Source organism: Mus caroli, unplaced genomic scaffold, assembly GCF_978045245.1.
Source record: "Mus caroli unplaced genomic scaffold, Mus_caroli_1 scaffold_11, whole genome shotgun sequence".
Lineage (NCBI taxonomy): Eukaryota > Metazoa > Chordata > Mammalia > Rodentia > Muridae > Mus > Mus caroli.
In genome coordinates this window covers 41615347-41639316 of record NW_028227266.1, presented here as the reverse complement: position 1 = coordinate 41639316, position 23970 = coordinate 41615347, and the positions used below count along the sequence as shown (strand labels likewise).

Here is a 23970-nt window from a genome sequence, read left to right as displayed (position 1 = left end):
GAGCAGATCCTGTGTGACCCGCCCCCCTCACCTCTCACTTGGCATCCACAAAGGCTTCTGAGTGGCTCTGCAAGTAGAGGAAGCTGATTCTTCCCCTCAGCCTTCGCCTGGGGGAGCTGAGAGGCTGGTGGGTGTGTGGGTTTCAGCGCAACTCCCGGTGAATCGTCCAGTAAGGACCTCCGAGGCAGGCAGTGAGGCTCGCCTGGACTCACTTCAAAGACAGGCCGGTTCTGTCTGACCCACTCCTGCCCCTGAACTTCTGACTGCAGAATTTGCTTGGGCACCGTAGCCCAAGCAAAGTGGAGTGCCCCACCCTGCCACATGCTGGGGCTGGCCCGTCCTATGCTGTGGCATGCCACAGAGCTGCTGTACTGGATCATGAGACACCAGAAAAGGACAGAAGAGGCTACTAGGAGATGGGTCCACCTGTGGTACCCCATGTGCCTGCCACCCCTTCCCATGGAGTCATCACACTCTCTAAGGCAGTCATGAGTCTGGTCCCTGGAGACCAAGTTACCCACCCCAACTCCCCTACACACCTCAGGTAACAGATGCAGGCAGACAGGGTCCTATCCCATCACTCTGGCTGCCCCCTGCCCTCCCCCCCAATCCTCCACAATATGCTCCCTCTACCATCCCTCTCTCCCACCACTAACTTAATTCCTTAATTCCCACTGGAGATAAGCCGATCTTCCACTGCAATTTATAGTTAATCCAAAAGAAAACAGGGGTGGGAAGGGGTGAGGGCTGGGAGAGGAAGGGGTGAGGGTGGCGGGAGGTGTGAGGCCAGCCTGCCCCACTCTGCCTCCTCTTAGATCTCTCACAGGCAGTTGGGAATTGAGGCTACAATCCCAGGCTGCTCAGTCAGTCCACCTCAGCTGCACTGGGTTCCATTTGGGGTGGTTACTTCTGCTACTAGATGGCTGGACGGTTCACATGCTATGATGGGGAAGCATGTGACCCTGGGCCACGGAAACACTGGCACACCGGGAAGAGCCAGGCTTCAGGGCTCTCTGAAGCGGATTATCACAAGGGCATCCAATGTGCCCCAGGCAATTCCAAGGGACAGAAACAGAGCTGGGGTTGGGGATGGGGTGTCAGGACACAGATCTTGGCATCCTTGCATGGAGAGTGTGGGGCTTCCAAGGAGAGAGGTGAGCTTCCTGTCACTAGAGGGGCTCACACTGAGGCTGGAAGCTGTACCAGATGGTAGGAGTTTGGGTAAGGGGTTCAGGACGTGATTGTGGCAGTACTTTATTTAATTTTTGCCTCCAATGCTGAGACTCCAGGATTTAGACCAATCTGCTCTGTCCTCTGCTGCAGGGCAGGGAAACTCCCTAAGTTGTGGGTCTACTGGGAGGCTCTCCCTAAACCTGGGTCTGCTGGGGAAGCAGGGGCTCTCCTTGAAAGTGAAGGGAAAAGCCGGGCGTGGTGGTGCACGCCTTTAATCCCAGCACTCGGGAGGCAGAGGCAGGCGGATTTCTGAGTTCGAGGCCAGCCTGGTCTACAAAGTGAGTTCCAGGACAGCCAGAGCTATACAGAGAAACCCTGTCTCGAAAAACCAAAAAAGAAAGTGAAGGGAAAACCCAGTACCTTGCCTAACCCCGCTCTCTTTAATTTCTATACAGGGAAGATTCAGGGAGGTCAGCGTGGACATGACCCACCAGGCTGCAACCCTCTGTCTATACTGCCTTCCAGGCATCTGTGCTGTGGCCATTCTTGCTTAAAGGAGTCAGCACCCTGAGATGTCACCTGCTATATGAGAGGGCAGAGGGCAGATGCCATCCACTGCTGGCCAGGACATTATGTTTGCTGCTGTGTCCTTGGCTGTAGGGACGAACCTGCTCACCACCACTATTGTGCAAGGATGGTCAGAAGTATGTGGGGAGGAGTCAGAACCATTTAATCCTGGCTTCCAACTACCTCTTAAGAAAGGAGACCAAATGGTCCCAAAGAGCCACCAGGTGACCATCTGAGGTGTGGAAAAACCTCTAAGGACACACATCTGTTCCCAGCTTGGAGGAGGAATCTCTTGACAAGATGGTGTATCGTTGCTGCTATGGGGGTAGGGGGCGTGTCTTCCTTTGGAGACTGAACCTTCCTCTCTAGACTCAGAGTCTAGGTAAAGAGCTAGTAACGAACAGCTGTGATATGATATCAGACTCAGCTCTCGTTGCTTCCCCCTTTCAAACTCTCCACCCCCAACTTAGCAGTTAAGGGAAGCCATGTTTAGATATCATCTGGCATCGATCCACAGGCCAACACAGGTCACTCATAAAATCCTGAGACCAAGATAACCTGCCGGTTCAGTGTTGAGAGGAAAAACAGGGAAACAAGTTGTTTGTGATCCTATAGACAAAACAATTATGGAAGTGACCTCTGAGTGTCTGTGACACTGTGGGGAGGGCAGATCCTGGCTCAGCATCAGCCACTCTGGCCACCTCGCCTCCAGTAGCCGGGCTCTGCAGCAGCAGCAGGCGCTGGGTGAGAGGCCTTGCTCCATGAAGAAGGCGAGCATCTAGTCAGGAGCACGCATGCATGCGCGCACGCGCACACACAGCCATAAACTCCCTAGTACACACTCAGAGGACATAAAAACACTAGTGAAGAACTCGCGTGAACCACACAGATTATTACCACGGTACAAACCGCGTCCACAGTGCTGAGGGGACAGGATAATGGAGTGATGGGGGCAGGCAGGGTAATAGGAGACACTGCCTGGAATGATGCGTCCATGCAGAGCTCGGGGCGGGGTGGATATGGAGACTTCCCAGCTATCCCTGCGGCAGTAGCACTGTGAGGTGGGCGCCAAGGATTGTCACTGCTTCCCCTCCTTTATCACCCCTGCTTCTCCTCAACACAGACACAGGCCCATTATCTGCCTCCTGGGAGGGCTGGAAAGGGTGCTGTAGCAGGGACAGAGGAAGGAGCAGGGGGTAGGGCCTGTCGCCTAAGTTCCCCTAAAGGCCCATCCATCAAGCCATCGGAGATAATCAGTGCTCAGCTGTTTCAGGACACTGATGACTCTCTGGGCACCACAGACACAAAGAATAAATTTAGGAAGGGGCTGTGTAGGAGGTATCTGGGTAGCAGGGCTGCTGCCCGGCCTGGGAAGGGAGAGAAGGCCCATCCATCATTCTGAGAGATGCAGCAATCTAGGCCAATGAGATGGCGATGCTTCGGGGCGGGGGTGGCGGGCAGTAATAATAAAATCATCTCGTGCATGGTGTGGCTCCTCCGTCAGTATCTTATTTACACGTGGGAGATGCCTGTCCCTGCGTGTGCTCCAACTGAGGTTTCAGGATGCTGCAGAATTCAGCCATGCAAACCCCTAGCAAGCTCTGGGTGGGCCTTTGTGATCACTGGGCAATCCCTGGGTTTAGGGAGGATCCAAGCAGGTCCTAAGCTTGCTTCTTCTAGGGGATTTCAAGCAGATTCCAGTCTAGGGAATCCAGAGCATGGCTCCGGCTGGTGTCTGGGCCACAGGGGCCACATCGTGATTCAAGCTAATGGAGCATGGACAATCAGAGGGTCTGGGAGGAATTTCTCCTTGGCTTCGAAGCTGATCAGATGACTGTGTTTCAGCCCAGCTAGCTTCCTAATTAAGCCAGTGGAGCTATGAGGCCAGAGTCCACTGGGTGACCTGTAGGGTCATGGGTGCCAGGAAAAGCTCTAGCTCTGGGTAACTCTGAGAGGGTAATACATTCATACTCTCTGCAGAGCCCATGGTTAGTCCCTAGCCATAATACAGGGAAAGGTCTGATTTTTTTTCTGCGCCTGAGATTGTCTCTGCTGGGCTCAGTCTCTATCCTACTGCGGGCACACTGCCGCACGGCTGAGAATCCCAGGCCCCAGGAGCACACTGCCTCCACTCCAGCTCCCGGTCCCCAGCTGCCCTCGGGCAGAGGAAGCCCTGGCCCTTTCATCCCAAGGGATCAAAGCTTCCTACACAGGTGAACACCCTAGATGCGCCCCAGCAGAGGCCCCTCCCTTTCCATCTTTTGGGATCTCTAGGAGACAGCATGAGAGATCATAACCTTCCAGAAGTCTGGGCTGAGCTCCGGACTCACTCATGATCAGTACCCAACCCAGGAACCTTGATTCCAGCTGGGAGTAGCTTTTGGCAAGTTCTCTAGAGAAACCAACTGACCTGCTTGTGTCTGCACGGAGCAAGGCAGGAGGTCGATGCCACTAGTAACGTGTAGACTCAGGATGAAAGAATGATAACATCGTATCTATTCCATCCCAGCCCAGCCAATGAACACTCTTGAGGCCCAGGAGGGGTAGGGACACGAGCAGGGGCAGGAGGGGCAGGAATGCAATAACTGCATTTCTAGACCGTCTAATGTAGCAAAAGGACGAAGTCACAGGAATAGCACCAGGATTCTTGAGGATGTGATGCACCCAGGCCTTACAACCACAGAACCAGGCTATGAGGGGATCCTCAAATGGACACAGATGTAAGCAGTATAGTGCTATGCACAGGGGTTGAACTGATCTTAACGTGCTGTCTTGTGAGTACTCCGGGCTTAGCAAACAGGCTTCTCCATCCTTTGCCCACAACACCCTGGAAGAGAAGCTTAGCCAAGTGGAAACATTGGGTCTAACTTCCTAGACCTGAACTCTGGCTCTGCCACTTGTGACCACAAGCAAGTCACCTAACCTGTCTGGGCCTCGTCTTTCCATATATAAAAACAGGCAAACCATATCTATCGTGAACATCCCACGTGATCTGTGATGGTCATTAAGTTATTAAATGACGCTGCCAACAGTCTGGCACCCAAGATCTCTGAATGCAAGTTTGCTTTCACCGTCATTATTACCCATGCACCTAGACATCCATGTAGCATGTATGGGGCTGGCTCTGTGTTAGGCCATGGGCTAACCAAGCCCTATCAGGAATGGCATTCTCAGCCCTGCGAAGAAGATAAATCCCAGGCTCAAAGAACTACCAATGAGGCATAGGAAGGCTTCAAGAAAAGTTATCTTCAGCCAGAGGGCAGACTACGAAGGTTTCACAAGTGCTGTTGGCTCAGATCTAGTGTTTAGAATTGGCATTTCAAGGAAATAGTGGACAGTGTGCAGGAACAGCATGTGCAAAGGCACTGGAGGGGCAAAGACACTTGATACAAACGGAGGAGTGTGCAGTGTGTGCAGGCAAAGGCAGGGAAAGATGGCAGGGAGGGAGCAGCTATCATATGCTCCTGGGCTTGTGAGCATCCTTCTCAGGTGGATCCTGGGAGTGTGGGCACACCGGAGCCAGGAATCAGGACCAGATGCAGCCAGGAGCTACAGTAGCAGCCTCAGCAAGGAGATACTGTCATCAGAGCCCACCACAGTGTATGTAGGGCCGGCCTGGCTCTGAGGCACCTTCTCTAACACTCTCATCTAAGCAGTTGATTGGGAGGGGGCAACACCTGAGGTGTAGCTCGGAGACAGAGAAGGGAACCACCTCCCTATCCCCATCATTTATAAACCAGAGGTGACTTGAAGGGACTCACAAGGAATGCCCTGGAACCCCCACTTTCCTCAGTGCAGAGTTGACTGCATTTGCCCAAATAGATCAAGCTCCAGTGACTCACTGGGTGGCCATACCAGTTCACCTGCCGGAGCGTGGGCTCCCCTGCATGACCCCCTTATTGGTGCAGGGCAGATCAGGGAGCCTGAGTGTGCTCATACTAGTTATTGAAGTCTGGCCTGCATTTTCCCAATGAGCCTGAGGCACTGAGAAGCGTCCTGTTTGTTTTTCCTTGTGACATCCATGGAGCCATGCTGGTGTTCTGGTATGCTGGGTTTCAGGCAAGAAGTCTAACACAGCAGCAGAGGCTACGGGCAGAACAAAGGCTGGACCAGGTGCTAGAGTCTGCTGTGAAACAACCCCATCTTTGGGGGCAAGAACTCCAAGGTGGACTATGGGTCCCTACCAGTTACTATGGTCACGGTACCCAACTCTAGGGAGGAGGTGCCACACAAAGCCCTGCCAAGGCTACTAGGTGGTTCTTGGTAGCAGCTAGCGCTTTCGCTCTGCCCTGGATGAAACTCCAGTTAGAGATAGGGAAAATGCTTTAGCCACAGGGTCTCTCAATCTCTATCCTCTGCTTTTTTAGATGGAAGACAGGCCAAGATTTAGGACAAGGCCACTGAGGACTCCTGGTTCTAACTCCCTTTGTATGTTCCTGTCCCTAGGGGCCGCCCCCATGCAATGATGATGGCTGGGGCCTATACTCAGCTCCTCTCAGAGACTGGCTTGGAAAGGAGCTGGGTTTACTCCACTGTGGGCAGGGGCAAACCGAGAGTCCAGCTTGTTTCCAGCTTTGAGGTGCATGCATTCCAGAACTCTGGACGGATGGCCTCTATTTAAGTCCATCGATTGACCTCAGTCTCTCAATGGGACAGTCTTGTGCCCATGGCCAATGGCCCATTTCGCCTCCTGGACCACGCCTGCAGCTGAGTCCCAAAGGAGCCACGAGCCAGCGGAACTAATGTCCTCTAATGAGATTCGGGCCAGAGTGGTCAGGCGGGTTTTATTGTGTGTGGCTGGGTAATGAGACTCCTCATAAACTAGGAGTGATTTGGGGTCTGTGCAGACTCGAGGTGGCAGAGATTCCTGGGCGAGGGAGCTGACTCAAGGTGCCAAATTGTATCTCCGAAGCACTCTTGGGTGCTCCATCCACTCCATGATGCTTCCTGGGCTCCTGCTCTCTGCCTGAGCCAAGCCCACACCCTGTCCTGGCGTGCCCATGCCCTGGGGCTCCACGCTCACACCTCAGGGCCCTGCCCTTGTCTCAGCCCACATTCCCAGGGGAGCATTCTCCCCTGTTTCTTCACTGCTCCACTGTTGGGCACACATTGGGTCAGCCTGGGCTCTGTGGGCATCTCCAATGCACCCCTTACCTCCCCCAGGAGCTGCAAGACAGGGAGAGTGGAAGACGGTGGGGGCTGACAATGTTTGTATCACTCACACAATGATGATGGCCTGGCTCAACTCTTCTGTGTGCGCCCATCCTGGCTAGTTTCTCCTGTCTGGTCTAAAGCATTTACCCTCAGAAGCCCTGGTGTCTGGTTTGGCCACATGGGATGGGCAACAATCACCAAACTAAGATGTGTTCTCCTCATCTGTAAAAGGGGAATGATATTAATCCTAAACCCAACTCACATGAGTTCTGGCTGAAACTCTGAGCGGAGCGTGGTGCTGGCCTCTGGTTCCATCTGCATTGTTTTCATGACAATTTAGTGGAAGTGTTCATCTGGCAACAGGAGACCAGGAAGAGAAGTAGGGCAACCCCAGGACGGACTCTCTTTACCTGGCCTCTATCACCTCAACAGAAGCCGCTGCCTCCCCTCCTCTCAGATGTAGGTAGAAATTTAAAGAAAAGCAGGGGCAGAGAGTCCCAGGCTCTCCCCACCAGCCTCGGGTGGCTGCCTCAGCAAAGACTCCAGATGGGCAATGGCGAGCGCCCCAGCTGGGCTGCATCCAGGGAGCAACTCGGGTGCCTGGAGAGCCCTGAGTGACAAGCTGCAGAACAAAGGCTGCCCGGCACCTGCTGCCCGTGCAGCACAGGCCTCCACAGGACTGGCCTGGGCAGGTAGCTTCAGCCGGTCAGGCCACACGAGTCCTCCCACCATGCCAGCGGCTCCCAGGTGGCTGGAGCATCATGTCCAAATAGGGGCAGGGGCAGGGACTAACTCCCATAGTACCAGGTTGGAGAAAAAGGAAGTGAGGCTAGCAATGAGCAGGCGGCTAAGTGGCTTTCTCAAAAGAGCATAAAGGTCGTGCTACCCAGTGAGCAGACACAGAGAGGCAGGGTCATTCAGAGGAAAGACACAGGGTAAGAGCCCAGGTCCTCCATTTGTTTCGTGTTATCACATGCTAGCCTTGAGTTAAGAACTTTTTCTGTCATCATTCTCCATCTCATCTTGAAATCTGGGATAGCGCACCAACGGGATTCCATCTCGCAGATAGGAAAACTGAGGCTCATGCCGCAGCCCTGCTGAGGTTTCTCAACACGTCATCCATAGAGCTGGGATTCCAACCTAGCTCGGCCAGTTTTACTAGGCTGGATCACCAAGATGAGGCAAAGAACTGGTTACAGGAGGACAGCTAAGCGACTGGCTTCTCTGTCCTCTACTTAGAGAGGGAGAAAGGCACAGCTTCCATGTCCTACCCCTGAAGAATAAACACCTCTAAGCTCCCCTTCTGCACTTTCCAGGATGGGGACTATTGCCCTCAAGACCCTATATCTGCTATCCCAAAATCTGTGTCTGCCTTGGGTCTCTTCTCTTATACTGGGTTTGCCTCTATGTGGCGAAGGTTCAGTGTTCCGACAGCTTGTCTGACAGCTTCATGTTTCTTCCTTTTCCTCTCATTCCAGCTCCACCAGGTGCGTGGAGCTTAGAGGGTTAACTGGATGCAGGGGTGTTATCTCCAGCTCAGGGCAGTCCCTCTGCAAGGTGATCCGCTTGGATCTTAAGTTACCCCCTGCGCCAGGCAGCACATCTGCTGTTGGCTCTGCAGGCCTGCTCTCTATGGAGGGGTGTTGGCAGCACATGGGGATACATGCCTGCTAGGTTTAGGCAAGGAGTCTAAGCTCCTGAGACTGCTGCTTCCCTGTGCTATGTCTCTCGCTGCCACCTCCTTTTCTAACGAGTGGGCTCTCTCCTGCTGCCCAAGCCTAGGGTTCTATCAGGTGCATTCATATTGCTGACCTGGCCACCCTCTTGGCTCTGCAGGCTTCTTATGGGGGAAAAAAGAATAGTGTGGTACCTAATTTCCAAAATTTCTTTTCCTAAGTGCTCGTGCAGGAAGCAAAGGTGCCTGAAGAACTGAAAAACTATGTCCCTCGGCCCCACCAGACTTTCCAGGATCTTGAGAGCCCATGGAGCAGACTCCAGCATTGCTCCGCTAGCCAAGGAGACAACAGAAGACAGAGAGGGAGCCTTTCCAGGTGTTGTCAAGGTCTTGTGCTCCTCCCAGCAAGGATTTAGTGGAAAGCCAAGGACAGAGAAGCAGGGAGCAGACTCAAGGTCTCCTATGCCCCAAAGGACTAGGATCCAGCAGTTTTCACTGGAGTGGGCTGGCCTTGCTAGCTCTTAAACAAATCCTGGGTCTCCTCCCCAAATCACCCTCAAGTCACTGACATCGTCACACCCGTGCAACCCTTCTGAATGCCGTAAAAAATCAGTTATGTGTGAACAAGCATTTGGTACTTACAGCTCCAGGTCCATGGTAATCTGCAAACATGAGTATATACACTCCCTAATTCTAGTTCCTGCAGATCTGTACTTGTAACAGTGAAATTGTAGATGACCAACACCATCACACAAAGCCCTGTGCACATGCGTAATACACCCACGCTAGACCAAAGGAGAGCCTGCCAGAAGTGTTAGAAGCTAAGTCCCACAGCTGCTTACTGCCCATTCTCACCTGGAGCCCCGGCTAAACGTTCAAAGTTAAAAAGGAAAAAAAAAAAAAAGAAAGAAAGAAAGAAAAGGAAAGGAAAGGAAAGGGAACAAAAGCCCAACAGGTGACTTTGTAGCTACCTCTCTGCCCCTTCTTCAGTGAGGAGGTGTTCAATTTGCCAAGTTAACCAGGAAAGATACAATCAGAAGAGTCTAAGCTATAGTCACACCTCCCTTGGGTGTTTTCTATTTGTGCTGAACAATGAACATTAGTCAGCTGCTAAACAATGGCAGCATCATAGATGCAGAGATGGGAGCCGACCCTCTGGCCCTCCCTCCCGACCCACTGGCTCAGCTGTGGTCACAGCCCTGCTGGCAGCCCACAACTGGGTCCACAGGCCAGGCAGCCCAGGTGATCTCCTAGGAGGACTCACTGTGCAGAGCCAAGTGGCCAAGGAAAGAACCTGCAGCCTACAGATGGTCCCAGCTTGCATCAGGGAAGCCACTGACTACATGTCCCACGGGCAGACTTGACTAGGTTCAGAAGCCCCCCTTTGGGCCACTCAGCCAGGCCTGCTGGGCCCAAGCTCTGTAGTGTGTAGCTCTCTGTCCGGCCTTGACAGTCAGGCCTTGGATCTGACCCAGAAGATGCTCTCCGCAAGGCTTCCCGACTCATAGGCCTGGAGATGGTTGTGTTTTTTACAGTGCAAGCCCCAGGTCAGAAGAACGGATTCAGCCACAATGCCTGGCCCAGTAAGCCCAAGCCCACCATGTCTGTGAGAAACAGGGAAGAGGAAAAGAACCCAATCGCTTGGCTCTGGGGGCTTCAAAGGAAAGCACCAGGAATTGGTGCTGTGCACAGGTAGCTCGAAAGGGATGAACGCTGTGGCCTGTAGCCTGTGACTCTGTGGCCTGGCAGGCTTTTGCATGGTGAGCTTGACACCTAGGGTGTGGGGTTTCTTTCTAGACCAAAGGTGTGGGGAAGCCAATTAGAGAGGGTGTGGCAAAGGTGGGACACTTACTTCCCAGACAGCTTCTCCACCCCTTCCTCTTCGGCTTCCAGCCCTCTGTGGGTAGCACTGACCCTCTCCTCTAAGTGAGCACCCTGGAAGGAGTCATCTGTCATACCAGGAAACAAAGACGAAGCTCCCGGGTCCTTCCTATTCTGCCTGCACCGTCTGCCATACAGAAATGTACTTTGAGAACCGGTTGGCCGTGTTATAAAGTCAGGAGCCATCACACGCGCTCCGGGTTCCTGCCTCCCCACTTCCCCAGTGCTCCCTGTCACAGCTTCGAGAACCCAGGCGAGAGCAGCAGACTGGCAAATCCCCAGAGAAAGGCAGAGGACAGAAGAGGGAGGAACACAGTGGACACAGTGGGGACCAGTTGCCAACGGGGGTCTCCTAGCTTCCTCAGTCCAAGGATCCACTTGCTCTTGGCTACCATGGACCTCAGAAAGCAAGTAGAGGAGGCAGCAGGTACACAGAAGCAGGTTCCATCTAAGAGCTTGGTGAGTCCAGGAACTTTGGCTGCCTCAGCTGTACCCATCCACCGGTCATGGTCAGCAGCAGAGCACTTATTAAATATCTCTTGGCTGTGACTCCATTCTGGGCATCCTAGCCTCTCAGTTGGGTTTTTGGTGGGGAGTATCTGCTTTGAGCCAGGTGAGTGTCACCTCTCTGTCTCCACCTCTTGTGTGGGTGGAGTACAATGGGTCTCTAACCCGCCCCCCCACCCCTACCCCCCCAACCCCTACCCCCACCAATGGAATTAACCTGCTCCAACCCAAAACTGGGGAACCAAGCACCAGATACAATGTGCTGAGCTTATCCCTCCTCAAACCCTCTGGCCCTTTGTCCATCCCCGGATTAGGTTAACCCCTAGTGTGCTAGGAATCCTTAGGGGCTCTTGGCAAGTGGCTTACTCTGGGTTCCAGGAAGAGTTAGGGAATTAAAAGGCGTTCTCAAGTTCAGCCTATGCTGACCATGTAAATTCAGAGGCTGAGTTTCTGTGTGCACTGCACTTAACACTATCAGCAAGAAAGTAGCCGACTGGCTGTCACTCTCACCCAGACCACAGTGGCGGCAGGTTCAGCATGCCCCTGTGAAGTGGAAAGGGATATAGAATGTCCCTTCCTGGGACACCCAAGAGGGGAGCACTCCACACTGGCCTAGGTACTGACTTTCCCAAATTGCTTTCCTGATATCCACCACTGCTGGAGAGGTGCAGCGCCCCAGCACGGAGAAGGCCGGCAGCAGGAGGAGGAGGAGGCAGTAAGGGAAGCAGAGGAGGCCAAGCTCTTGTCATCCAGGAGAGAGTCCAAGCTACACCTGGACAGGCAGGCCTACCTCTCCCTACCAAACTGTCTGGCAAGCCTGCAGAATCACAGTGGCCGGGAATCCAATATTCTTAATAATCCAGAAGTCTCTGTCTGTATTCCAGCCCCCTATTTTGCCACCCCGAGTTGACGACCACGAAGCAAGCCTTCCAAGACCCCATCTTATCTCAAGAGCTTGTCTCAGGTTTCTTTACGGGGGACGGGGGAGTTGGCTAGCGAGATACTCTCCCCACTTTGACCCGAATTAGTGTCCTGCTGGCAGCCTAGTTGCTTCCCCAGGGACACAAGGGGTTAAACCCAGGCGAGGGGACTCGGTAGGATTTGCCTCCTAAACGCATTTTCCAGTTCATTCCCCAGCACAATATGCCTGGGCCGTCCTAGCCTCCGCCCGCCCCCACCCCATCCGTCAGAATAGGCCAATATGGGCCACCCCAGGGTCGGGCGCGGAGTTAACCCCTCTTCTGCCGGCATCTCACACCTCGAGGAAAGAAACGCGGGACACCCTCGGGGCCTCCCGGAAAAGTGGGTCATGCGGCCACCTGGCTGGCATGAAGCCCGTGAAGCTTCCTCCTGGGAGAACCCTCCGCTTTAGAAGTGGAGTTCCGAGACGGAGCCCAGCCCCGAGCAAGGCCCGGAGTTTGCGATCCCCAGGCGGCCCGACCTCACCCTCCAGAAAAGGAACCGCAGGTGAGTAAGAAGCTGCCGGTGCCGCAGGAGCAGGTTCCGATCGCCCGCTGTGGGGCGATGTGGGGCAGGAGGGGGCCCCCATGAGCCCGAAACCATCTGACAAGAGGCCGCCAAAAGAAATGAAGTCGCCCCCAACCCCCGCCACTCTCCTAGCCCACAGCCCACCAGCTAGGAGACTGACGCCCTCCCCCTGGGGCTGTTGTCTCATACCCCAAGCCCGTGATTACGGTGATTATTTTGCATTTATGTAACACGCAGTGTTTCCAAACTGCTTCTCGAGCTGAGAACTGGTTATTAAATAAATAGAACCCTATTACATATTATTATTTTTGTGAAGAACTGAGCGGAGAAAGTGCTTTCTTGCTACATAGAGACGTGCATCCGATTGCTACCCTGCAGGGCAGGCTGTTGGGCTTCTCAACCCCTTTCTCCACGGTGCCACCTCCTGCCCCCCCTTATCCAAGCGTGACCCAACTTTTCTGGCTCCGTTCGCTCCCTACAACCCGTAGCCTTGCCCATCATCCAGCTCCAAGTCCCGGGGAGGTTCTGGTTGGGTGGGGGGGCTATGGAGGGAGGCAGAGGCAATCGCCTTACCTGGGAGGAAGAAGGCGGTCAAGCCGAGAGCGAGTCCCCACCAGCGTCCAGCGGCGCCCGCAAGCCCCATCCGAGCCATCGGGGGGTGGGGGTCCGGCGAAAGGGGCTGCCAGGAGGGCGCTCCTCGCGCTCCAGAAACCAGTCTGGAAGACGAGGGCGGATCGCTGGCGGTTGGCGGGCGCTCGGAGGATCCAGGTCAGCCGCAGCCGTCGGTCGGGGCGGGGTGGGCTGGGTGGGATCCGCGCGGCCGCAATCCGGGCCCCGGCTGCCGCCGGCTCAGAGCCTCGGCAGATGCCCGCAGTAAGTTGCACGAGTCATGCCCCTTTCGCCTCCTCCGCTCTTCTCCTCGCCCCGGTCCCCGCCCTCTTCTTCCACGCAAAGCCCGGCTGGGGAGAGGGACCCACCCCCGGCGCGCCCGGCTACCGGGCTAGCGCGGCGCAGGCTCCCGGCCCTGGGCGCGCTCACACCCTCCCGCTCGGCTCCAACTTGCAGGCGTCCATGGCCGGCTGTACTCCGAGGGTGGCCGGGCGGTGCGGAGGGCACGGGGCCCAGGCGGTGGTGTGCGGCTAGGGCGGCCAGCTGCCCGCGAGGCTCGGGGCTGCACGGTCTTGGAGGACCGAGGGGAGCGAGCCGGGTGCGCCACGGGTCCCCACCGCGGCCGCTGCGCTCGGTGCGGGCGATCCGCAACAATGTGGAGCTGCTCCGGTGCCGAGGCGAGCCGCGCTCTCTCCTCTCCCTCTCTTTCTCTCACTCGCAGATCCAGCCTCTCACCCGCTCTCCCGTGATGTCAGCCCGGGGGGAGGGGTTAGCATTAACCCCCTCCTGGCTCCCACGCGCCCGGCCCAGCCCTGGCCCGGCCTCCGCCCGCGCGGCCGCACCTCCCAGTCCTAAGCAGCTGTGGCTGCGAGCGTGGCCGTGGGGTTCGGCTCAGGGCCCCTCGCTAGCAAGATGCCCCTTGGGTCGCCTTTCGGTCGTGGAAAGGGCCGGAGAGAGGGCTGCCCTCCTCGGTCGCTGACAAAGGGAGGCAGTGACCCCTAGCGGCCGGCAAGGGGGAGAAGCTGCTCGGTAGGGGTGGAGTTAAGATGAGGAGGGGGGCTGCCGTAGGGATCCGTGTGAACGCTGGATCTGGCATTGTCCGAGCTCAGAGGGCTTTTCTGACTCTCTGGTCCGACCCTGGGACCATTTCGCAGATGAGGAAACAAAGGCCCAGAGGAGGGCATGGAGAGTGGTTCTGGGCAGAAAGAAGCAGAGCACAGGCTAGAACTGTTGCCAAAGCTTCTGCTCCCCAAGATCTGGACACCAGACGGAAACAGCTTTGCGGAGGACCAACCGCGAAAGCTGTGAAGAGCTGAGGCAAGACAAGACGTTAGTGGGTGAGAGATCAGGACACTCAGGTTTCTAGTGGGTCTCCTTTAATCCTTATTGCCTTCAGGGGGTCCTTGTCCCGAAATTGAAGCATTCTGCTTTCCCCAAAGAGCGACAAACCAAGTCTGCTCCCATTGCCTTCACCTCGTTTCTGAGTGGTTTGCGGGATTCCCGCGAAAGTGGCCCATCCAGTCGGTGTCCCAGAACGGCTAGGACTCTCCGCCCCATCCTGTTCGCCACCCACCACATCCGGGTGGCTTCTTGCCAAGGTGTCTGAGCCCGAGGGGCCCTTAGCAGCCTGAAGCCTGGACCTTCTGTCCCCATCCTTGGACTAGGAGAGGCAGATAGACAGGGTTTCCCAGTCAAGAGAGCTGAACGCCCTCTTTAGAGGCTGAACAGACTACACCCACTTTGCCCTTTGACCTTAGCCCAGCCCCAAGGGCACAGAGGCTTGGGGAAGCGCCAAATTCTGATAAAATGTAAATTTTCCTTTCGGAGAATGGGAGGGGCAGGACTATGGAAAAGAGGGACAGTTTCCCACTCTTGGGCTCACGGGCTCAGCCTGCTAAAGAAGTCACTCCACTCAAAAGGAATGCTCTCTGTATCCTTTTATGCTTCACCCGTGTAACTCAGGACAAACTGTCTACCACATTACCGCCTGACTTGGGAATGCATTGTGTGGTCTCATAGTTGGTCCTTGCCCCACAGGAGCGGGGTCTAGTGGGGATGGGGCGGCAGGGGGACACAGAAACAGAAGTTCTATAGAATCACTCACCGCAGCACAGCATTGTGGGGGTTTTCAGATTCAGGACATCTAGGTTAGCCTGGGCTAGGAGGGACCTGAAAGGCTTCTGTGGTAAGGGCGCAACAGGGGCTGACTGGAGGTGTCTATCAGGCACAGACCGTCCTTCAAGATACTGGATTTAAGGTAGAGGTCAGCACAGGGAAAACCATGAAAGAGAGCAACAGCTGGGTATTAGGAAACGGCCTCATAAATAATTGGTTCTAACCCTGCCTGAGCTTGCGGTAAGGTCAAGCCTGAAATCAGACTCATGCCAGGTAGCCACGGGAGGGTCTTAATCCAGAGGATGCCCTGTCAAATTAAGCAGGTTGGTGGCCAGGCTGGCAGCCAGGAATCTCCCATCTGGCTTGCAAGTGCTTTTAAACTTGCCCAAGCCAAAAGGAATTTGTTTTTGCTTGTGGCTAACACGTCATAGGAGCACTAATTCCAGACACACCAAGTTCTGTCAGTGCTGTGGTCTCTAACGTTCTCCACACTTGCTGAGTGTTCGTTCCTGGATCTGTTAGTACAAGGGCATCCAAAGCCCTTTGAGGCAGAGGCAGGAAGATCTCTGAGTTCGAGGCCAAGGGTCTATAAAGTGAGTTCCAGGAGAGCCAGAGCTACACAGAAAGGCCATGGGGCTGGGGGTGTGGGGAACCACAGCCTGTGTCTCCCAATGCCTGGTCTTATTTTTCCTTCCTATCAGCAAAGGAAATATTCCTGACAACTCTCTGTGGTCCCAGTCATTAGGCTAGGGGCCCCCGTGCTGTGTCTGCTTCTTCTAGCTTAGCTGTCCTGTTCCAGCTTGAAAGCAAACCACGTGGCTCTGCTGGGCAGTGGCTCACACCTTTAGTTCCAGCACTCAGGAGGCAGATGGTCTGCAGAGTGAGTTCCAAGACAGCCTGGGCTACACAGAGAAGCCCTGTCTCAAAAAGAACAACCAAACCAACCAACAAACCAACCCAAACCCAAACCAACCAACCAACAAACCAACCCAAACCCAAACCAACCAACCAACCAAGAAAAGAAAAGAAAAAGAAAGACAGAAAGAACTTGATGGCTCTGCTGTTTCTGTGCCCTATGTGTGATGGCACTATCTCACTTCCTTGTGATGGTACTATCAGGTTCACTTCTGCTTTTGTCCACCTCGACCCCGTGCTCATGATTTCCATGTGGTCCTCACACTGAGGACAAAGAGGAAAATATATTGACCAAGTACATGGGACTTTGATGCTTGAATGCCTGGATTCAACTCTCTCTCTTTCCTCCTCCTCTTTTTCTTCCTCCTCTTCCTCCTCATCCTCCTCCCTTCTCCTCTTCCTACCTCTTCCCTTCCCCTCCCCTCTTCTCCTCTCTCAACAGAGTCTCTCTTTCTCAACAGGGTTTCTTTAGGTAGCCCTGAAGCCCTGACTCTCCTGGAACTCACTATGTAGACCAAGCTGGCCTTGACCTCACAGTATAAAGGTCTGGGCCACTACACCTAGCTTAAGAGGCGGTTGGGTTTTTCTGTTTGTTTGTTCGTTTTTTTGTTTTTTCTTTTGCTCTCCAATTCAAAAGATTCCATTCTTGTTTGTTAGTTTGTTTTGTGTTTGAGATGAAGTCTCTTTACGTAGTCCTCACTGTCCTTGAACTTGCTATGTAGACCAGAAAGCCTTGAACTTACAGAGATCCACCAGCCTCTGCTTCCTGAGTACTGTGAGTACCGGCCTGGCACACCACACTGTGGTTTTGTTTTTTGAGACAGGATCTCCTTGTAACCTTGGCTAGCCTTGAACTTGCTATGTAAATGAAGTTGATATTTTACTCTCCTGTCTCCGCCTCGCAAGGGCTAGGCTTATAGCTGTGTCTCACCATGGCCAGCTCTGGATTCAAGTGCTTTTATTATTTTATTATTTTTAACTGTGTGTATGTGCATGGAAGTACAGTGTCCAAAGTGGCCGGAGACATCCGAGCTCTTAGAGATGTTACAAGTGGATGCTGGGAACTGAACTCAGGTCTTCTGGGAGAACAATATTCACCCTCTTCATGCTGAACCACCTCTTCAGCCCTGGATTCAAATTCTTAAATGCCAGCTCTTTTCAGTAATCGTCTTCTAACAATAGCATTCAGTCACTATGGGTCTTTAGACAAGCTCAGTCTACACACTTGCATATGCTGGTCCCATTTGCCCATAATTTTCTCTTTTCCTTGCCTTGGTTCCAATCTGATTCATCCTTCAGGGCTGCAATAAACAGTCAGCCTAACTTTAATTCTATGTCCTTGGCTCCTTTACCTGTAAAATAGGAGTAGACCACATGCCAGCCCAAGGATTGTGAGGCTTAGACATGGGACACACTTGGGACAATGCCTAGTGTACAAAGAAAACTGTGCCCATGTTGGTCTTCATAGATCCCGTAATCTGTGTCCCCATGTACAGTTTTGTTCTTCCCTGCTGGAGGGGTATACACTTGATACAGACATTGCATTCCCATTTTGTACATTTAAAGTGTAGATTATTTTGAGATAGGTTTGGATTTACAAAAAAGGTATAAAAAAGACTACAGAAATAGCTCCGTGGTTAAGAGTCTTTGCTGCTTTTCCAGAGGACCTGGGTTCCCAGAGTTCAGATCAGGTGGTTCACAAGCTGGAACCCCAGCTCCAGAGACCTGATATACCTTTTCTGCTTTTCTGAGTGCACAAACACATGTGCACACACATAAGCATAATAAAAAAAAAATCCTTAAAATCAAAAAACGATCGTATGGCTTTCATTTGCCCTTCACTTACGTTCCCAGAAGTTAATGGCTCATGTGTGATCCCTGTAGCAAAACTAAGAAGTCAGCATTCCTATATCACTAGTACATGAACGGCAGAATTTATGTGGATTCTCCCAAGTTTCTCACTTGTGTTTATTTTCTCTTCTAGGATCCAAATCGGGACACCACGTGGAGTTTAATGCAAGTGGCCTTCTAATACCAATGACAGGCTATATGCATGAGAACCCTTCCCTGGCCTGCCAGGCTGAGGCCATTGTCATGGCCTCTGCCATGCCTGTTGGGTCTAGCCTGCTTCAGGAGCCTTACAGCCCTCTAGGGCTATGAGTCTGATACACTGTATGTTCCTGGGGTGCTGGTCATAGAATTTATTTCCTGTGCAACTCTCTCCTGCTCTTTTTGGTCAGCCACCTTCTCTTTGGCCTCAGCTTACTTACGTCTCCTCTGCCTTCCCCACAGCTCCCTTTCCATCCCTGCAGCCTCACTGATGATTAGTTTCAATGCTTTATCTACTCCAGGACAGGGACAGTACTGTTTTATTCTCTTTCTTATCCCTGGGACCTAAAGCACACCTCATACCCACTGAACACTGAAAGGAAATGTGCTGTCTTCTCACCTGAGTCCTCTGTCCCTTTCCGCAGATCACATACCCGCCCTGGGTCTCATTTTTCCTCATCTGCAGACCGAGGAGGCTGATGTGCCCACTGGCTTTCAGATTGCATTTTGAGAGCCCTACAACATCTTTGGGTCTTAACTCCCAGCTTTAATGAGAGCCATGTTTACACAGCATGTTGTTTTCAAACGCTGTAAACACTGGCCGTCCTGTAAAGTATTTCTCTTAATGGAGTTTGAAGATTTGGCTGTTCAAAAAAGTTTGAGACCCCGGGCTGATTATTGCATTATATGTTATGATTGCATAAAGGTGCTGCACGGTTTCACAATTGCATGGTGGTTGGTTTAAATCTTTTTTTTTTTTTTTTTTTTGGCAATAGTGGGCCATTGAAGATTTCTGAACAGAGAAGTGCTTATTGGGGGCTGGGCTTTCAGGAGATGAATCTGGCAACAGTGTGGGTAGGACAGACAGATGATGATTGGTCAGCGAAGGAGGAGGGGAGCAGAGAGGGTGGGTTGTCATGGAAGCAAGTAAGAAGAGGAGGGGATTTAGCTGAAGAAGAGGAAGGGGAGAGAGGGCTAGGGTAGAGGAAAGCCACTACCTAAATAGTGAGTTATTCTGCAGGTGCCGGCAGGAATCAGATGGCTCTTGGAAATAGTGGCTGAAACACCAGGGACCTCTGAGAGAATGGTGTTGACCTCCAATAGGAGCAAAACCCAGATCCGGGTGGGGGTGGGAGGTTGGGGTCTGGGGAACAGCAAGGGGGAGTAGTAGGTGTGAGGAGTAAGCAAGATGATCAGAAACACTTATATAGATGTTTTCTGCCATAAGCTGGGACACTTTTTAGTAAGTCAACATGAAGGGAAATTCTCAGTGGTGTTAGGAATCATGCCTGTATTGATAAAGTCTTGGGGAAAATGTCAAAAAAAAAAAAAAAAAAAAAAGATGATCAGAAACTTAGAGAGTTAGCCAGACAGGTAAAGGGGCTTAGTACCTCCTTTTGGGTGCGAAATCAAAGGCTACCAAGCTTCTTAGCATCCCAGAAGGAAGAGCTGTGTGTGTGTGGGGGGGGGGGGGCGCTGGGCGAGCAAGTGGAAAAAATGAGAGCAAGCCCTGGAAGGGGGCGGGGCAAGGTGGGAAAGAGCTGATGCGTGGAATTCTGAGCCCGGAGGAGGAGCTGAAGAGGGCAGAGGTGAAGAGAATTTTTTAGGACAGAACACCGGAAGGATGAATAATAGGGTCACTGCAGGGAAGTGAGGGCTGGAGTTACCTGCAGAGGGAGGTTGGAAGGCGGCTTCAGATTTCACAAGTGGGAAGGCTGTGGGGAGTGGAAGGGAGGTGTGATTAGCAGTCTCCCCGCGCCACCACGGGAAAAGAGTACACGTGATGGGCGTGTCTTTCCAGGGGAGTCAGGACCCAGGGCTTCTGTTTAAGCAGAGTCGGATCCAGCTTAATCTGCCAAGGACCATTTAGAGATTCTAGTTGAGGGCTGCGGGAAAGAACTCCAGGTCTTCTTCCCACTGGTAAGAAATCCCCTCGTAAGGAATGTTCCTCGTGGAGTTTGTTTTAGCGTGGGCACTTGTGGGTCCTAACACACACACCCTCCAACCCCCTACTCTCTGGGGCCTGATGTGCCTCAGTGTGTCAGGCCATCAGGCAGCTGCTCTTTCCTGTCCTACCTAGTCCAGAGAGACCATAGAAAGGTGGCAACTAATCTGGCCCGAAGAAAAGAGCCCTCCTAGGAAATCCTCTCTGAGGCACTCTCTCGACTTCCACAGGCCCTTTCAGAGAGGCAGCTGTTGGTCTTGGAAAAGGCCCAAAGTCAACACAATAATGACTTCCCCCTCCCGGCCATCTCCCAGGCCCCTCTGTGTCATTCAGTAATTAGCTAATAAAGCTTACTTTGATGTGAGGAGAACCTTATGAAATCCCCCCAAACCCTGAAACCTGTTGGCAGGAGAAGAGACATTGGAAGTGCTACCCTGAATAAAAGGTTATCCCGCTCCGAGGTCCCCAAACCTCGGGGTAAGGTCAGTTGAGGCTGAGGTGTGAGGAGAGGAAAAAAGAAGATGGTGGAGGAGGAAGAGGGAAGAGCACAGTCAGGGTCAGAAGATGGGACCCTACGGAGAAAGCATGTCCAAATCTCCAGCCAATTCCAGAGATGCCCCGCCTACTTATAGGTACCCCCCCCCTTCCTCACCTGACAGACCAACATCACCCTAGGCTGTGCTCCTGGGGGGAGCTGGAAACCACAGCCTCTAATTACTGTTATCATCACCATGGTAGCTGTGGTGATTATGATGGTACTTCTGTATCCCACAGTGCTTAGCAGCATTTAATTATTGTTATTCCTAGAGAGATCACTGCAGAGCTTCCCCCTTGCCAAGGCTGCCGTTGCTCTTGGGACCAGCTGAATACAACGGGCACCCCACCCCAGCACTGGTGATCAAGTGTGTCCAAAGGGAACTAAGATGCTTAATAGAAGGGCAACCTCAAGAGATGTTCCAGGGGTCTTAATGGCTGGTGGAACTGAAGTCCAAGGGTTCGGTTTTGTTGTTACTTTTGAGACAAGCTCATCAACACTGGCCTCAAATTTACTTTGTAGCCAAGTCTTACTTTAAGCTTCCTTCCTCCTGCCTCTACCCGGCAAATGCTGAGATTATAGGTGTGTGCCACCATGCCTGGCCTCTTTGTTGCTGGGGATTGAACCCAGGACTTCATGCATGCTAGGCAAGCTCTCTTAACAACTGAGCTCCATCCTGCCCCATCTTGAACCATCCAGTTCTCCAGAAAGAAGTCTAGGATAGCCGGGCGTGGTGGCTGGCGCATGCCTTTGATCCCAGCACTTGGGAGGTAGAGGCAGGCAGATTTCTGAGTTCAAGGTCAGCCTGGTCTACAGAGTGAGTTCCAGGACAGCCAGGGCTACACAGAGAAACCCTGTCTCAAAAAAAACAAAAAATAAAAAAAAAGAAGTCTGGGATAAAGTAAGTGCTCTTCTTGCTTCTGGTCAAGAGCTTCTCCTAACAGTCCTGCCACTCACCACTCTAAATCCCAGGGAATTCTGCATGTGACTGGAAGTGCCATGCCTGCCTTGGGTGGGGGCTCTTAAACTCTACCATAGTGTTGAGAAGAGGTTTGCGTGAGGAGCTGCATAGACCAGCGAGCTTAGGTCATGAGGTCAGAAAGGACTAGGCTGAGCTTTGGTGACAAGGACTAAGAGACAAAAGATTTTAAGAAGTGGACATTTCATCTCCCTTTCATAGAGGAACCAAGGAAATTATAAGAGGGTGTCTTCCCGCTGCGGGCATGGTGGCACACGCCCTTAATCCCAGCACTCGGGAGGCAGAGGCAGGCAGATTTCTGAGTTTGAGGCCAGCCTGGTCTACAGAGTGAGTTCCAGGACAGACAGGGCTACACAGAGAAACCCTGTCTTGAAAAAAAAACAAAAAAAAAAGAGGGTGTGTCTTCTCAGTTGGGGGCTGGGGGGGGCGGGGCACGGGCTTTTCAAGAGCCATGTGAAGTTAAGCAACAGAACTCTTAAGTGTAGAGAAGTCTTCAGATCAGTTCCTGTCCAGCAGAGGAGGGCACACTGTGGACACTCGTCCTGGGCATACCGAGCTCATGCTGGCCTAAGAGTTAGGCCTTTCAGACTTGTTGGCCACAACCTTTCCCAGGAAGGATGGAGGAAAGCTATAACCCTCTGCCTGGGAGCCCACACATCTGTGCAAGGACACTGTGTGGCAAGATAGTCCGGCTCAGGGAGGAAGTCCTTTCCAGAATTGCTGCCCTATGTCCAGGCTCCCTGTCACCTGACCTAATGTTAGTGACCCAGAGACTCTGGCAAGAAGGAAATTCATATCATATTTTTATGGTGTGAAACAGGAATGATCAAGCAGGGTTCATGCACCATTTTATAGTCCTTAAAACCAGGCAGCTATTAGGAAGGCAGTGTGGAGAAATGAAAATAATTTGTGGGTGAGGATTTTTTTATTTTAATTTTATTTAAATTTTAACTTTAATATCATTATGAAGTTACTTTAATAATAATTTAAATTTTTTTCCTGTATTATGAAAAGTGCTTTTCCTGCAAAAATGAGCTCTGAATTCTATTTGATTTAGGTTAATATCAATGCCCTGTACTCCTTGAGCCTCTGAGAAGAGGTGCTTTAGGAAGGTGGCAAGTGGCTTGGGTGACAGCCAAAGGGTAGACAGTGCCCCTGCAGGTAATTGAGTTTGAAAGGAACAGAGATTGTATGTTGCTCTATTGCTTGGGAGGTGGCCTAGCTAAGGGGTGAGGGTGTGCTATGGAGTCCAGAGAACTGGGCTAGGGTCCTGGTTCAGCCATTTGTTAACTGTGAAGCCTGGGCAGCAAGAATGACCTGCTGTACTGGTTTGTGTAGGATTGGGGGGAATCTCAGGATGTGAGTCTTCCCTTTGTTAAAACTAGGAAGGTCTTAGACAAACTTGGACAAGTCGTCCAGCTCTTAATGAGCCGCTGGACTGTTCCGTATCCTCACTTTTGAGATGCTGCGGATGGCTCTGAGAATCTCTGTAAGTGTGCTGCAAATTCCACTTCTTCCTACTTGGTGGGGATGGTGGTCACTGCTTAGGTCCGGGTCGATTCAGGAGAGGGGAATGGGGGAAGGGTGGTTCTCCATGGCTTTAAGACCTCATAGCTCAAAAGGTTGTCTGGATTAGCCCCACAATCTATATGTGGAGAGTTTATATTTATGGGAACCAAAGAGACAGCTCAGCAGTAGAGACCTAGAGATCTGCCTAGCCTGTGAGGTTTTAGTCCTAGAATCCAGAAAAGAAAGAGTTACAACCAGGTGCTGTGCCCCCTTCCTTCTGGGAGCAAAGTCTAATAGGGCAGGCAGGGATCAGTAAGGAAGTGGGATCCTAGGGAAATTAGGAATCTGTGGGAGTGTCGTGTGTGTAGGGACATGCTGCTAGTCCAGGAGATTGGGAAAGGCTGGGAAGTGTCTTGCAAACCCTCTGAGGTCAGGCATATGAACCTGGGAGCTAAAGTGGGCTGAGGAAAGGCAGAAAACCTACAAGCTGGGTGCCTGGCAGAGGTGGGCTGTGTATGTGGGGTTGGGGCTTGAGAGTTCCTGGAGCTGAGCAAGAGGAGAGGGTGAGGGAGGGGCTGATGGGATACACGGGTGCCTCACAGGAGGGGGGGGCTGTGCTTTGTGTGCTACCTCCCAAAGTCTAGAGTGAGTTTCTCAGGGCAGCCAGGAGCTGCGGTAAGGCCTGTCCACTCAGCAGCCCCTCACCCCACGATGGTTCTGACATTGCTTTATCCTGTCATCTCCAGACCCTTTGAACATGGCAGTGCTGGCTCTGTCTTGTTCTGAAGGCTTTTGAGCCTTACCCGCCTGCTGCACAAACCGCTGTAGCTCCTAATGTGGTATGTCAATCTATGCCTTCCCTGGGCAGG

At 52.6% G+C, this 23970-nt stretch overlaps 1 protein-coding gene across 1 annotated transcript in view; it reads right to left on the bottom strand.

Annotated features, from left to right (window-relative positions):
• The window catches only part of Nectin1 (nectin cell adhesion molecule 1), a 63209-nt gene extending 49246 nt beyond the window's left edge, over positions 1-13963 (bottom strand). Inside the window, exon 1 of the mRNA XM_021172451.3 lies at positions 13019-13963. Coding sequence (XP_021028110.1) covers positions 13019-13097 — 79 coding nt within the window. The 5' untranslated portion in view covers positions 13098-13963. The remainder of the gene's footprint in view (positions 1-13018) is intronic.
• Positions 13964-23970: the final 10007 nt, after the last annotated feature.